The sequence below is a fragment of the Eleutherodactylus coqui genome, chromosome 9 (assembly GCF_035609145.1).
Source record: "Eleutherodactylus coqui strain aEleCoq1 chromosome 9, aEleCoq1.hap1, whole genome shotgun sequence".
Lineage (NCBI taxonomy): Eukaryota > Metazoa > Chordata > Amphibia > Anura > Eleutherodactylidae > Eleutherodactylus > Eleutherodactylus coqui.
In genome coordinates this window covers 161,492,400-161,509,493 of record NC_089845.1, presented here as the reverse complement: position 1 = coordinate 161,509,493, position 17,094 = coordinate 161,492,400, and the positions used below count along the sequence as shown (strand labels likewise).

Sequence of the window (17,094 nt, the reverse complement as noted above, 5' to 3'; positions counted from 1 at the left end):
TCGGACAGCTACGCTGATGGATAAAAGAGTTCTGGTTTTTATTTAAAGTGCAGATTCAAAAATGAAGAAAATAAGGTTGTGTCCATAACTGCTTAAAAAATATATAAACCCTACAAATCTTCTCTCCGAATATCATTTGCCCACATCAAAGATGGCAGCATTACCTCGTAATGATGCAAGTTAGGGTTTCCTTAATTTCTTGACGACAAGAATAGTGACATATGATGTATTTCTCCTGCTTTATGTGAATATTACCTTAAATATCCACAAGTTTTCTCTCAGAATATACTTTGCCTACAGCAAAGATGGCCGCAATGGCTTAGAATGATGCCTGTTAGGATTTCCTTCATCTTAAAAGGCAAGTGTAGCCACGCATGCAGTATGTTTCATGGTAAATGTGAATAATGTCTTAAATAATCCCGTAACACACACATTTTCCCTAAGATAACATTTTGCCCACATCAAAGATGGCGGCAGCCAAAGCCAAACCAAATAAAGCCACTTGTTGCTGTTGACTAGTAACCACAACCGCCGCTCTGGCTCCGCCCCTTCTGGTTACCCGCCCTTTTTTTTCTCCTCAGATGACATCAGTGAGTCGCGGTTGAGGCTCCTCCTTCTCGCAAAGACGCAGCGAATGGGAGTTGGGATCCGCTGCGTGACGTCGCCGCTCCGCCCCCCGCCTTTCTCCCTCAGTTCATGTCGCGTACAGTGTAGAGACGGCGGCGGCGGAGTACAAGGAGCTCGATGGAGACTTAGCGGAGGAGAGTTCACCCGCCGGGAGCCGCCATTACTGCCTCGTTGAGAACTTTATCTCCTCGATTCGCTCCGTTGTGTGTGACTGACTGGTGGAATCAAGATGTACGCCGGAGCCGGCCCTGGTGAGTCCTGGTGAGGGGGCACGGGGTCTCCGGTGTGCGCCGGAGGGGAGCGGGGCTGCGGTCCGTTCTCTCTCCTCCATGACCGGACCTCCTCGGCGCCATTTTGAAAGGCCACCGAAATAGTTTCTCCCTTTTGGTAACGGTCGCGGCGCGCAAAGTCCCGCTTGAGGAGCTTTTGGTCACGTGCCAGGCTGCCCCGGGAATGCTGGGTAAACCCGTCTTAAAGGGCCAGTCCGTTTATCGCTACCTGCTCTTTATTTATAGCCTTCCCCTCCTGTATGAGTGGCTGAAGCGCCTTCCTCGTATAGTAGGGGGCCATAGAGAAGTTGTCTTCAAGACCTCTGCTTCTTGTCAGTGAATGGGAACAGCTTACACTGTGTGGCGGGGGGCCATTCATATACATTGTAGGCAGTCTAAAGCCAGCCGGTTAGAAGCGGACGGCTGAGGGTCGTTGACTCGGGCGTATTCCGCAGTGAATGGAACCTGTTGGCTTCCCCCACATGTCCTATTGGGAGGGTGTTTGCTCTGCCGTTACGTGTTTCTTTTTTGCGCACGTGAATACGCAGTGTGTTCACACGCCTGTAAACCACCTAAATATGTCTGTTGCCGCCACTAAGACCGGCCTACATGTGTGTGAAGGAGCCCTTAGGGCCTATTCTTCTTGTCCGCATCTCGTACTCCTCGCCGCGCAGCACACGGACGCAGTACGGTTATTTGGCCCCTTCGGACAGGGTCTTCTTGCGCCGACTGATGTACGTAAAATAATTGCATTATATCCTGGTTTATATTCATGTCCCCTGGGTAAATGGAATTGCGGATTTGCCCATAGGGCATCATTGCCATCCGCGGTCCCTTAAATTGATTTTTGCACCCGCGGATGGCATTTTAAAAGAATTGCGTTTTTCATGCACGGGAGAAAAAACGCGGCATGCTCCATTTGCCGCGGATCGGCAGCATTGCTATCACATTGATATCTGCATGCAAAAAAATGCCAATTAAAGCAAATCCGCCGCAAAAATCCACGGCAGATTCTGCGCGGATTGTATTTTTTTCGTGGACATGAGGCCTTAAAGTCTTCAGGCGCGTAAAGACATCGGAGGACACGCTTGTTACATGCGTGTCCGCTGCGGGTAGTCTTGTTTTTTTCCTCACCGTCTCCTGCAACGCGTAAAACAAGTGACCCCGGTTTGGGCCGCCTTGCAGGTTTTTTCTGCGTGCGTGGAACCCGTAGCTGGTACACGGACACGTATGTGTGGGGCTCAGCTTTACGTCACAACGAACGCCTGCTGCGCGCAGCGGGATCCGTCCGTATCTGTAGACTGAAGTGAAGGAGCCCTAATGGAGGCGGGAAGTATCTGATGGAAACGTTCGGCCGTGATCAGACAAACGGACTCCGATCTTCGCTTGCGTTCCGCTTCCATTTCTGACTGATCCGTTGATTCTAGTCGGCGTGCGTCAGAAATAACGGAAATCATTCAATTTATGTGTTTTTTTTTTAACCCCTTTGACTTTAGTGTTGGACGGAATCGACCGTTTGTTGTTGCGTTATTTTCCGGCTGGTTTCACGCGGGCTACAAGTGGCGTCTATGTGGAGCCCCTGCTGTTCCGTCACACCAGCGATGCTTTGTAGGCTGCCATATTGTGAAAATACAAATCCGTGGCGCGCGCTATACAGCCACAAATTGCGCCTTTTTTGCAGTCCATGTTTCCTTATGAAGCCTCCTTGTTTATCACATTTTCGTGCGATGCTATTTTAACATTAGAAAGTCCTATCCGTGTTCTCGCACAAGAAAATTGTGGCTAGCAGCGATACGAGATTTTTCACAAGATAGAAAGTGTCAGTGACGCTACAAATCGCGTGTCCGCTGCAGCGCTATCACTGTCGTCCGTGTGAAAGAGGCCTCAACAGAGGAAGCAGAACTGCCGACTGCGCTATGTCCTTCGCCTAAAGAATGGTTACAGAAAGCCCCCGAAGTGGGTTGGAAAGCTCGCTGTAACATCATGTATCTTTGTAAGCCATTAAAAGGTATCCTGTCTACAAGATTACTTGGTTTCTCTTAGGTCTCCTGCCCACGGACGGAGATTCGCTGCGTAGTCCTCGGCAGGCGTCCGCACCGTCGATCTGTGGCGAATAGCGCCCATAGCATGCTATGGGAAATCGAGTCTTCCTGCACTTGTGGCAACCAATTGCTGTTTCCACAAGTGGAAATAAAATCGCAGCATGCTCCATTTTTGTGCGGATTCTGCACTGACGGCTTCCACTGAAGTCAATGGAAGCCATCCGACCTGCGGCCCTTCCACAATCGCTTTTGCCGCGCGGACCATCCACAGCATAGATGAAAATAATCAGGTACGCATGGGCACCGCTGCGGGAATCCGGCTCTTCCGTGTTCAGGCGGCCTTACTGAGAACAATCCCATAACATTACGTGTTCTATCGCTGATTACTTCGGACGGGGATTATTCTGACTGCCAGGTTGGAGTGGGGAGGGAATTTTATATGAGGAGAATTGGCTTCTATCTCGTGGTGTTTTTGCCTTCCTCTGGATCAACATTGGTGGCGGCAGCTTTATAAGCTGAACCGGATGGACAGGGGTCTTTTTCTCAGCCTAACATAGCATTACTATTTTGGTCCTTATTACTGACCGAAGCGGCCCATTGAAGCCATTGGGTTTGCGTATTTATGCATGGGGTCATTGGGGCCTTTATGCACGAATAAATAAGCAGTGATCCAAGTTGTGGACGAGCCCTCAGCGGTTGTTTAATAAAGCTGGATCCTCATCTAATGGAAAGGCCTAAACGTTGTGTAGCGATTGATCACCATCTTGTGAGTGACCTTGTACAGTGTTACAATTGTATCTCCTCTTCTGAGCTGTGTGCTTCAGTGTATCAGTTTTGGCCCCGTTCACTTCTAGTTTTTTCCCCCTGTTGGGTCATTCCAGTAAGTCACCCACGGGGTAACACCCAACCATCTTCAATTTTACAAAAATTTGCCCACTTGTTACTAGAATGTACTTTATATAAAAAAAATCTCAATTTTCAGACCCATCAGGTCAAGCTATATAGAGGGGTCCATTTCCCGAAGGCCAGTGATGGCCATAATCTTGATGTAGATGGTGTCAGTTTCTTTGTGATATGTAGATTTATACCCTGTTTTTCCTGTAATTTGGTGATTTGTCCTAGAGTGACCCTATTTCTATTTTGTGTGTACAGAAGGAAGAGCTCCCGGCGTACCATATTAGGGGTCGTTCACACCAACGCTCTTGGTTCCCAAACCTCCAACACAAGTGTGAAGCGTCCCTTAGGCTCTGTCAGTACTTTTTGTAGCCTCCAGCGCTGATCTGTTCCAAAATTCTGGATGAAATGGTGCAGAACGGCGCACTAATTTATCTGGGCAAATGCCAGGAAGGCATAACTGAGCCCAAATACGGGTGTCAACCCAGCAACATAGTATACGCGGTGCAGATGTTTTCTGCATGAGAAAAAGGGGCCATGCCGCTGCTTGATGTGGATTTCGTGTCAGGAATTGCGCATATAACCGCCCATTTAAAAAGGCTGAATCCGCAGGTATCTCTGTACAAAGCCGCAGCAGAAATCTGGACTTCTGTAGCGTATTTTTAGAGGCAGAATTCATGCTGAACAATCTGTATGGGGCTCCTCTGTGTGAACATATCGCAGCATTCATCTACCGAAGGCTATAATGGCATCCCTGTAATCATTACGTACCCGTTACACAGGTGCCATTATCGCCCATGGGGGGCAGCGCTAATGTTGGGCATGTGTTTACTACGCTCGTCTCTCATATTGGCATCTATTTAACAAATTGGTTGTGGAAAGTTAAATCGGTGCCACATATTGGCATCCGTCGCCCACAGGCTCCCATGTTGCAGACTTTTCGGCTTTTCTGACTCGTCTGTTTTAGTAAATACTCGTATTCTGCTTAAAATACGCAGTCTGGAGTATCTTTTCTTAGAACTCTACATTGTGCTGTTCCTCTGTTATTCCTCTTGGAAATGTATGAATATATAGACATCTGGGTTTTACCAATTGGGGCAGAATACTGTTTAATCAGTATGGGCAGTGCGAGACTGTGGGACGCACCTGAACTGGTAACAGCTAGTTCTCAGTTTTCTTCATTTTTAGGAGGAATAACAGAGGAATGGTGCAAGACAATTTTGAGAAAAGATGCTCCAGAACAATTTCTTCCTAGGAAATGTATTTGGTAAAATGGGAAAGTCAGGATAGAGGAGAGCTTCTGTTAAAAACATATTTACTATGTGGTTTGTACTGTTTCTGGACGACACAGAAGAAGTAGTGTAACTTTACTCGTTTATATACTTTTTTTTTAATGCAGTATGCTGGTATATATGGTCTTATAGAGGCCATAAGGACATTCTTTGCCTTGAACTAATGAACCCCTATAGGCACTTTAAGTGTGCCCCTCAGGAACTCTCAGCGTACATGCTAACTGTTAACAAGAAATATGTGATCTAGCATTCTACACCCACCAGCTCAGGGAGGACTGAGAATTAAACATACTCTCTGTAGATTGGAAAACTGGTGATGGATACAAGTCCTGGGCCTCATGTCTACTTGCACGCATAGATGGCAACCTGCTGAATCCCGCAGTGGTATCCTTTTGTGTCTGCGGCCATGGAGAGGGAAAATACATTTTTTTTTACCTCTCCAGACGCTGCGGGGCTCTCCTCCGTGCAGGCTGGATCTTCTTTCCTTTGCCCGGCGGATGTACTCTTCACACTTAAAAAAAAAAAAAAAAAAAATCTCCTGCTCTCCCGCGGATCTGTGGCACAGCACAAAACGGCTGTGCCGCGGGTACGGATGGCTTCCATTGACTTCAATGGAAGCTGCGGGAGCCGCCCATGCGGGAGGTCCGCAGAAAAATAGAGCATGCTGTAATTTTCTTCTAATGCATCCCTATGGGCAGCAAGACGCGCCGATTTTATAAATAAAATCCGCATGTGGACATTGGGCCTTATAGTAGTATTTCTGGTGTGCTCTACACTTCCAACAGCTTATTCTAAGTAGTTATGAGGCTGTATTTACATAGCCAATCTTATCGCGTGAGATTCTTGCATTGCGAGACACAAAAAAAGCTTGCACGAGAATAGAACCCATTATGTGCAATGGGTGTTTTTTTGTGGGTGATTCTCCATTTGCTGCGAAATAGAGAAATCGCAGTATGCCATGTTTTCGTCCGAGCGTCACGCGATAATAGTACTTGCAATGTGAGGTCTTGCGGACATGCCACGGGCGTTGTGCGAAGTGAGTTGCGCCTGACTATCTCGGCTAGGACTTGCAGTTGTTCATGTAAATGGCGCCTAAATGTGTGGGGACACCTTAAGACCTTTTCCAAGATTCTGCAATCCATGATCACAAGCCGGTGCGACTTCTTGATGGCTTGGCTTCTTAACTGTCACTGAATAACACAAGCAAATGTGCAGCCGCCGGTTATTGGAAGGTGAACTTCAGTCCTTGTAAAATATTTACAATTTGGCGGTTTCTGTGACTTCTCTTACCACCCCCACAACGTCGCCTCTTGTATTCTTCACTGTTTCTTCCAATCTCTTCAGCTGCAGACGAGAGGTAAGGCCGCTCTCACACAGCCCGCTTTTTAGGGCGTTTCAAACGCCCCGCTAAATGCTTTAAAACGCCTCCATTGATTTCAATGTGGCTTCTCAAACTAGTGTTCTAATGCTGCGATCTTAGAGCGCCGTCTACTATTTTCCAGTGTTTGAACGTTTTTAAACGTGATGCGTCGCCCATTGAAATCATTGGGAGCGTTTTTAATGCTGTCACGAATGCTGTGGGCGGGATTAGCCAGCCTGCAAAAATCTCGTCCACATGCAGCGGCCAATCCGATGCGGTGCGGAATTGACAGCCGCAGCATGTCAATTTGTTTTTTCCTGTTTCGGCCTTACTCTTCTCTATGGGGAGAGAAAACCACAATGAAACGCCGGCCGAACCGCTTTAAAACACGGCGAGATGCCCCGGTTTTTGAAGCTTCGGCTCTCCCGCGGAAATCTTGGGGCTTTTCGGTGCGGCCAGGCTGCAAGATTTCTGTCCCGTGGAAACCCAGCATTAGTGTTTTTGTGCAGTTACAACGCAGGCAAAGCAAGCTGATAACGTCGCCATTTTCCCCCTTCCTGGAGGCGTAGTAAGCAGCGTTACAAACGATGTACACAGCGTTTTAAAGCATTAATGCACTCCATTTATTGCGATGGGTAATGCAGGGCATCAAAATCTTGCTGCAGTGTTCAAAAATAGAACATACAGCATTCGTTTTAGCGTGCGTTACAAACTCTGCGCTAAAACCCTCGTGGGAGAACCCCCATCGAAATTAATGGAGGCTTAGTGCAACTTTTAGCAGGTTTTAAAGGCCTCAGACTTGATACTGCGTTAGTATGGATGCTGTTTCCAGCGCTTTCACGGGGATGTGCTGCTAAACCATCATCTGATGTATAATGACTAATGAGTCACACTAAAAGAAATAGTTTCTGGGCATTAGTCACGCAGCAGTCACACTGTAATACGAAGGAAGGCTTACCCCAAGGAAGATGCGCCCTCCGGACATGGAGCCAGACGCCTTCTTCCCAACATACATGGCTTTGTGGCTGCAGTTACAAAAATGGGAAAAGTGTAAGTTCCCATCTGAACCCCAATTCATGTACTCAAAATGCATTATACCCCAGGGCTGCATTCTGAAGGTCCCAGCAGATCGGATAAGGGGTTATAAGGGGTACAGGTCCGGTAACAACTGGCAGAGTTATGGCTGCAGCTCTTGAGTATAAGGTTATGTTCTCCAGCTTCTGATCCTTTTTTTTTTTTTTTCCTGCTACTGAACCTCAGGTCACAATGAACGGCCGCATACATGTGCATGAATTCATAGAAACTCCAGTTTTCTGTGGAGCAATCACTGAAGTAGTTAAAGTAAATCCGTTTAACTTAGGATGCGTTCACACATCACTGATTTGCACCAAAAGCTGCAACAAATGAGCAATGTGTGAACACACCCTTAGGGCGAGCTCGCAGGAGTGTAATTTCATCATCAATCCCGTGCGCATGCAGTTAATGACAGTACATTGATTGTCATTGACCCGGTCAGCTACCTGCATGATGAGAGGATGCATCTATATGCACTCCTTACTCAGTAAGTAACGGCCGTTTACTGTGATTGTCATTGACCCGGTCAGCTACCTGCATGATGAGAGGATGCATCTATATGCACTCCTTACTCAGTAAGTAACGGCCGTTTACGGTGATTGTCATTGACCCAGTCACACTAGCGTTTTTTTATTGCGTATAATACATGCGTAAAAATGAACACCTCGTGTTCTATTTTACCACATATTATGCCCGATGAGGCCCTATTGTTCTCTATGGGTGCCTAATAAACGTGTACGAAACATCGCTAAGAGGGCGGAAAATGTAAAAAAGAAGCAAGTCGGACTGCGCATGACGGCGTGTGTGAGATGCGGTCATGTGCAGTGCCAGTGCTGCCCTAGCAGTGATACGCCTGCACACGGCTTGTTCACACAGCGCTAAAATGCTGTTATCAACGCAGCATTTTAAGCATATGCTTGTGTGAGCCCACCCTTAGGTTTTTCGCTCATACTCGTGGATACAAATTGCGTGTTCCGCAAGTGGAGGAAAAATCACAGCATGCTCTATTTTGCCTAGTGACAGCGCTGGAAAAAACACTTAAACTGGGGTCACAGCTGGATTCTGCTACGGGAACCCGCATGTGGAGCATGATGTTCACTTCAGCCCAGCCTTAAGGCTGATTTACACACAATGATTATCGCTCAAAATTCATCCAAATAACTGTTTTTGAGCAACAGCCGTTGCGTGTAAATGTGCGCGCATCGTGCACTGTACGTCCATCGCTGAGTTCAGCTCAGCATGAAATACTTGATGAGAGGGACGGCATGCTGTGTTCTCCGCGGGCAGCGCTGATGGCATTGTATGCAGCCCGCCGCAGAACAAAAGTAATGTATTCAGACAACAGACCACCTGCTGTTCTCTAAATACATGCAAATGAAGCTAGTTATGGGCAGATTAGATAATTGGTACGTAATGAAAATGATCGCTCATAACTGACAATTTCTGATGAATTTTGAATGAGCATCTTTGCATGTAAACGACCTTTAGTCTGTATGTCAAGATTATTCCAAGATTAGTAATGTATGTACACAGTGACTCCACCAGCAGAATAGTGAGTACAGCTCTGGAGAATAATACAGAATGTAACTCAGGATCAGTACAGGATAAGTAATATATGTACACAGTGACTCCACCAGCAGAATAGTGAGTGCAGCTCTGGAGAATAATACAGAATGTAACTCAGGATCAGTACAGGATAAGTAATATATGTACACAGTGACTCCACCAGCAGAATAGTGAGTGCAGCTCTGGAGTATAATACAGAATGTAACTCAGGATCAGTACAGGATAAGTAATGTATGTACACAGTGACTCCACCAGCAGAATAGTGAGTGCAGCTCTGGAGTATAATACAGGATGTAACTCAGGAGCAGTACAGGATAAGTAATGTATGTACACAGTGACTCCACCAGCAGAATAGTGAGTGCAGCTCTGGAGTATAATACAATGTGTTCTATCCTATCTGTTATGATAATCATAAAACGAACCTTTTGTATTCCCTGTAATGCAGTTAGTGGTGTTTACTTACTTTAGTCATTGTGATTGGTAGCGATTTGGCAGAAGAGAAAGATTTCAATCAGATCAGCCATTTAACAATACCCCAATTTAGCTTTAACAGCTACTCTCAGCAGTATCAGACTGCAGGCTGCAGCCCCCAGTGGGATCGACCCTGGCAGCAGTGGTGTCTGCATGTACCTGCCATTTCTGTTCTACATCTGTACTGCAGATGGACCCAGCGAGCCCGCTGTCTGACGTGCAAAGGAGACACCCCCGCGCGTCGTTGCTAGGCAATGACGCAGAATCCGCATTGCTAATTGCGTACAGGCCGCGGGTTGGACGGCTATCGTTGACTTGAATGGAAGCCATCTGTGCAAAAATGGAGTGTGCTGCAATTTTTTCTGCTCGCGAAAACTAATTTTATTTTTCCGCAAGTGTGCAGGAAAAAGCATTTTCCCACAGCATGCAATGGACGGTATTTGCTGCGGATTTCACAGCAAAAATCGGTTTGTGTGCAGGTGGCTTAACTCTGTAAAACTGCTGACAGCTAGTCTAGGGGTCCTGGAGAGGGAAGTCAACAGACCTCTGGCTAGGATTTCACCATCACCAGCAGTCAGAGCACTTTTATTCCCGCGTGTGCTACTGCGACAAATACCCCAAAGGTGGACCTTCTCCCCGATGCGCCTCTTTCCAGCTCTGATTGAAGCTCTAGGGGTTTCTGGTTGGGTGCTACAACTGTGTACCCTCCTGCAGCTGGGGAGCACTTCATAGAGAAGGTCCGTAAATGTGGACTCCCTTTAGTAGTAGTCTAACGGCTGTGACGTGCAGCCATATTTCATCCATGCTCTTGTGTCCGTAATACGGACATGTGTCCCGGCCGGACTGCGCGTCTCTTGACACAAACTGAGCATTGGAGATTCCTGTAATATTCGCAGTTCAGGTCAAGAAATGCATCCGAAATATGGTGACGTCACCGGTCCAACAGGTGGATTTATATAGCAAGATTGTTGTCGAAATAGTCGCTGAAGTGCACCAATTACTGCTTTTACAAAGGGCGATTGTTCACTTGTTAATTTCTGCAGTTTCTGAAGTGCACACCTACCTGCACACCTACCTGCACAGTTTTAGTCGTGCTTGAAAGACAAATAATTACCTATTTACAGCGGGTGATAATAGACCAGTAACTATTCTTAGCTGAGATGAAGCAACTACCATAGTGAATGCAATCTTGTGTATCACCCGCTTGGTGGCTGTGTTTACACTGAATTGTCACTTAGCGTGGCTTTAGACAGAAGGACTGTTAAGAACATAAGTGCCTGATGCTCATCCCAATGGCTCTCGCTCTTAGGCCGCCTGCAGACAGCCGGGTCAGATCCCGCTGCAAGGATTATCGCAGCGGGACCCGACCCGAGCCCCTGCAGGGACCAGCGCGGCACTCGCCTCTCCCGCGGCTTCAACTCTTTGATGTGCTGGCTGCCGGCCAGCATGCGCAGAGCCAGCGGCCAGGGAGTGACATTTCTGTGTGGGGCTCTGCGAGCCCCGCATGAGAAGAGCATGCCGCGATGTGTTTTCTGCAAGTGATTTTGCGTGGACAAATCGCGGCAGTCTGACTAGGATTGCATTTTCTAATGCAATCCTATGGCAGCTTCCACGGGCGGAAATTCTGCGGGAAATCCCACCGTGGAATTTCCACCCGTGTGCAGGGGGCCTTAGGCTTTTACACAGGAGCTATAGTTATAAAGTGACTGTGGGACGCGTCAGATCTCTACTGGCTGCCCACCTCTATTCATGGTGAACAGGCATTTAGTTTTTTCTCCATCTGATCTGCTTATCAAGATCTGACATATGTCTATATAAATATACCGGTGTACACATATTGTATTATACATGTAATAACGGCCAATCAAAAGCTGAAGGTGCAAAGATAAATCCCAGGAGAACACGAACAAAACAAGAGTTTCTTCATTGAGATGTCGATGAAACTACATTTCTGTGATTTCCTGCGATGACACATCCAGCGCAAATGCCTAGGAATATCTCATCAGTAGTCCGCCATCATATGCATCTCCCATCGTTCGCAGTCCGGTTCTTCCATGGTCACCAATAGTTCGCCATCGTATGCATCTCCCATCATCCGCAGTCCTGTTCTCCCATGGTCACCAGTAGTCCGCCATCATATGCGTCTTCCGTCGTCCACAGTCCTGTTCTCCCACGGTCACCAGTGGTCCGCCATCATATGCATCTCCCATCGTTCGCAGTCCGGTTCTTCCATGGTCACCAATAGTCCGCCATCGTATGCATCTCCCATCATCCGCAGTCCTGTTCTCCCATGGTCACCAGTAGTCCGCCATCATATGCGTCTTCCGTCGTCCACAGTCCTGTTCTCCCACGGTCACCAGTAGTCCGCCATCATATGCGTCTTCCGTCGTCCACAGTCCTGTTCTCCCACGGTCACCAGTAGTCCGCCATCATATGCGTCTCCCGTCGTCCACAGTCATGTTCTCCCACGGTCACCAGTAGTCCGCCATCATATGCATCTCCCATCATCCGCAGTCCTGTTCTCCCACAGTCACCAGTAGTCCGCCATCATATGCGTCTCCCGTTGTCCACAGTCCTGTTCTCCAACGGTCACCAGTAGTCCGCCATCATATGCGTCTCCCGTCGTCCACAGTCCTGTTCTCCCACGGTCACCAGTAGTCCGCTATCATATGCGTCTCCCATCGTCCGCAGTCCTGTTCTTCCACGGTCACCAGTAGTCCGCCATCATATGCGTCTCCCATCGTCCGCAGTCCTGTTCTTCCACGGTCACCAGTAGTCCATCATATGTCTCCCATCGTCCGCAGTCCTGTTCTTCTACGGTCACCAGTAGTCTGCCATCGAATACGTCTCCCATCGTCCACAGTCCTGTTCTTCCACCGTCCTTATTTCTTGGTGAGATCGTTTTCCCTGTTTATCACTTACATCACCAAGACAATCTGGAAATCCATCCAGAATGACTGCCGGTCCTGCGGTCTGATGCTCATGTTACACCCGAGTGTTCAGCAACAGGAGTGAGTGTATTCTCCACAAGTTCAATGAAGTTGACGACCTTGGGCTGCGTTCCCACGGTGGAAAGGCAGCTTCAAAACCTGACAGGTTTGAAGTGGTTTGTACGCCTCTACTTCGCTGTGGGACTCTCTCTTCCTATAGAGAGAAGAGTCCGCATCACAAACAGTGATACAATTGACATACCTCAGCGTGTGGATGAGATTTTTGTAAATCTCGTCCACTTTGTTGCTTAGGCCGAGTGTCCATGGGCGATTTGTCATTGTGTGATCCGTGGCGATAAATCGCATATGGAGCACGCATGACACGTGTTTCATAGGATAACTCTGGAAAGCGCAGCTCAGTCTACGTGAGCGGATTTGCTGCGATTAACTTATCAGTAAGATCGGTTCATTGTGGAAAATTGCAGTAACATTAGTGCTCCCCCACAGCGGAATGTTGCTCGCGATATTCTGTCCCACCCGTGGACACTAGAGCTCCTAGAAGGAAATGGATTTTTAATATTGTCGGCATAAAAATACCCATACTAAGGCCTAAAATTCCAGACGTCATAAAAACCTTTTTTTTTGGTTCCCCTGCAGGAACAATAATCGTCCTGTGTAAATGGGCCTTAAGGCTGGGTTCAAACAGGGCGGATTCCCGTCGCAAATCTCGCGGTTTGGCCGCAGCAAAAAACGCGAGATTCCCGCTGGGAGAACCGCCGCGGTTTAAGCCGCGGCGGCTTTAAAGCGGCCCGGCCGCATGCTTTTCCGTTGCGGCCGGCTCTCCCATAGAGGAGAGCGCGGCCGTGACATAAATGAACAAAAAAACGAAAGTAAACAGACATGCTGCTTCTTTTGAAACCGCGGCGGCCGCGGTTTCAACCGGATTTACCGCAGCGGATTAGCCGTCCCGTGTGGACGAGGTTTCTGAGAAACCTCGGCCACATGGCTGGCTAATCCCGAGATTAGCAGCCGCGGGTGGATCTGCTGCGGCAGAACCGCGGCAAATCCGCCCTGTGTGCACCTAGGCTAAGGGCGCCCTTTGTAGATTAGACAGTGATTGATAAAGGGAAACAATGGGCTGCATTCAGCTACACATTAATTTGAAGGTAAACATTTTAGGTTAGATTGTCCTTTAACATAACAAATTAGTAATGCAGATTAATTAGCCGTGCTATAGTTTTCACTATTTGGATTCTTATCTTTTAGGCTGGGTTCACATGGGGCAGATTTGCCGCGGAAATTGCCGTGCATCTGGAATTTTGCTGCGGCAAATCCGCCTGCAGCCGCTAATCCCGGGATTAGCTAGCCATGTGGATGAGGTTTCTCAGAAATCTCGTCCACATGGGACGGCAAATCCGCCGCGGCAAAGTCGGCGCTGCGGCGCCGATTAGCCTGTCACGGCCGCGTTCTCTATGGGAGTGCCGGCTGCAGAGGAAGAGCGAGCGGCCAGACCGCTTCAAAACACGCGGCTAAGTGCCGCGTGTTTTGAAGCAGCGCTTCTCCCGGCGGAAATCTCGCAGTTTTTCGCTGCGGCCAAACCGCGAGATTTCCTCTGGGAATCCGGCATGTGAGAACCCAGCCTACGGGCTCCTTCACATGGGACGTTGTCAGTCCGTGAAATATGCAGCACTTTCACGGACAAACTGAACATATTCACTGTGCATTATGGGTTTTTTTTGTGCACGTATTCATTATGTTCATACACACGCACACAAGAAGGCCCTATAGATTTTTCTTGTCTTTATGCAGAAGTACACATGTACTGTGTGTTTATGCAATCCCATTGACTTTACTGAGCAATATTGGACCAAAATAGGACATGCTGTTTGTTTTTTATTCACGCATGTCTGTTGATCCTCATGCTCATCAACGGGGTCTCAGCTCTTATGTGTTTGAACGAGCCAACAATGTTATCTGTACAAACAGGCTACACAAGCGAAAGGTAGCTCTGACATGGTTTGCTTGTTCAAACGACAAATCTGCTTGTCTAAATGGACATTTGTTGTTGACCAATACCTAGAGTTTGGGCTAATGTTTGAGAATGACTAATAACATGTGGCTGGTCTGTTCATGCTGATGGTTGGATTTAAGCATAACTCTTGTTACAAGCAGCCCCATGCCTTGCGGTCTGCAGTGATGTCTGCGATTGCTGCTTTATGATTTCCGTGTGTTGGGTTTTGTTTCTTTTGGGTCTCTGAGAAGCTGTCGTCTGTGAAGTGCCGCTCGTTACTCCGGAGGTCTGTTCTCCTGAACTACTGGCCGCACAGGAGGCCGGGCTGTTTGTTGTGCCTTTCACATGGTGATTTGTATTGTGGGCGACACTGCGGGATCATCTGAGGACGCGGGCCTTATATGGCAGTAGATGTTCATTCACAAGACTCTACCTTGTACAGTTGGCTTTACATCACAATGCCAGCTGCTCCGCTGGAGATACTGCAGAGTTCCCACCTCCTGTTATCTGCATGGCCGTCCGCTTCCCTGGTTTTCTTCTCTTGTGTATTGTGCGTAGAAACGAAGTTTTAAGGCTTGGTTCACACGGGACGGAATTACAGCGAATTGTAGCACCGAAAAACTGTGAGAAATCTGCTGGGAAAGACGCAGCTTCAAAACCTGTGGCCTTTAGCTGCAGGTTTTGAAGTGGTTTCGCCGTCGGCATACCGCTGCGGTTTTCTCTTCCCATAGAGAGGAGAGGTGCTGCTGCGGAAACAAAAGAATTGACAAGCTGCGGAATTGAACTCCGTGCTGCATGCCAGTTTCCGCTCGGCTTGGCCGCAACGTGTGAGCGAGATTTTTGCAAAATCTCGTCTACTTTGCTGGCTAATCCTGGGATTAGGAGCAGCGGGCAGAATTGCCGTGCGGACATTCCATACGGAAATCGCGCAGCAATTCCGTCCCGTCTGCACCCAGCCTAAAGCCTTTTTAGGAAGGATTATCGTTCAAACAAGCAAAAGTAAAGGATAATCATTCACTTTTCGTTTGGCCGTTTTACGCAGGCATAAAAATCCTCATTGGTTCGTTCACTTATCGTTTGGTTTAAATGGCGCATGTTCATTCAAACTATGATTGGTGTAAACAGACCCTTTCCTGAACAAAACCTCCCTTCTAACCAACGTATTCCATTGTATAAATCTAGATATAAAGTTAAATCCTATTTTTATTCATATGCAGGCCCAACTATTTTTCCTGTTGGCAGAGAACATTGTGTGAATTCGGATGGCTGTAAGCGCCTGTACGCAGGTGTGATTGTAATACCGCCACCCAACACGACTGGATTGTATGCAGTACATGGCATTTATTAGACCCCCTAGTTCTCTCACAATTGGCGCTTCCCTGTGTGAAAATTATTGCCGTGACCCCGGAGCATAAAATCACGCGACTTCCAACGAGGTCGGTCATCGGTGCTGGAATGATCAGTGTTTGAATGTAACAAGAAGCAGACGATGATTTTTATGCCGGCTGAAATTAAACGACGAAGCCTCACAATTCTTTCGCCGGTCAGTCGTTGGCTTGTGTTTAAACGATTATTGTTCACTTTTATTTGTTTGAACGATTTTTGGAGCGATAATCATTGTCTAAATGCACCTTTACAACTTTTAAAAATAGAATTGTTAATAGTTTGCATTTTAATTGACAAAAATAAACTGACTGAACGAAAGAGATCTGTAATCCCATCCGTATCTGGTGTGACGCCTTTTGCCTTCAAAGCAGCATCAATTCTTGATACACTTGCACACATTTTTTGAAGGGACTCGGCAGGGAGGTTGTTCCAGACATCTTGGAGAACTAAGGCCAGATCTTCTGTGGATGTCGGTTCGCTCCAATTCTTTTGTCTCTTCATGCAATCCTAGACAGACTGAAGGATGATGTGAGACTTCCAGGACTCCCTGTTCTTTATGTTATAGATAGTTCTTAATGACATTGGTGGATGTTGGGGGTTGTTTTCCTGCTTGTGGAATAAATTAGGTGCCATCTATTTTTGAAATAAGTTTCTGGTAGCATTTTTTTCCTCGCCTGCCTAAAACTTTTTTGCAGAGTACTTGCGTAGGTGTCGCCTCTCGGTGTAATCCTGCCTGTGATGTTAGTGAAATGACTGCAGTCAAACGCAATCCTAGGCAGACGGCCGCGGTTTGTCCGCGCGAAATCTCGCGCGGCAAACAAACCGTGGCATGCTCTTTCTCGCAGAGCCCCGCACAGAAACGTCACTGCCTGGCCGCCGACTCCAGACTGCGCATGCGGCAGCTGCCTGGCAAGCCGGCACATCAAACAGCCAGAGCCGTGGGCACGGGTGAGTGCGCACCGCTCTCTGCAGGCGCTCGGGTCGGGTCCCACGACGAGAATCCTCGCAGACGGATCCGACCAGCCCGTCTGCAAGCGGCCTATATGTTGATAGTTTAATGCCCCATTAAGATGGAACAATTATCATTCATAAAATCGTTCAAACGAAACTGAACGATAATCGTTCAGTTTAAACGCCAGCAAACGATTGAACGACGAGTGAGAATCATGAGG

General features: G+C 47.6%; 1 protein-coding gene across 2 annotated transcripts in view; it reads left to right on the top strand.

The window, feature by feature from the left end:
- The first annotated feature begins 693 nt into the window (after window positions 1-693).
- Window positions 694-17,094, top strand: part of AGO2 (argonaute RISC catalytic component 2) — a 60,156-nt gene continuing 43,755 nt past the window's right edge. For both annotated transcript variants that reach the window (XM_066578760.1, XM_066578759.1), the window contains exon 1: window positions 694-878. In XM_066578760.1, the coding sequence (XP_066434857.1) occupies window positions 857-878 (22 nt within the window). In that variant the 5' untranslated portion in view covers window positions 694-856. The remainder of the gene's footprint in view (window positions 879-17,094) is intronic.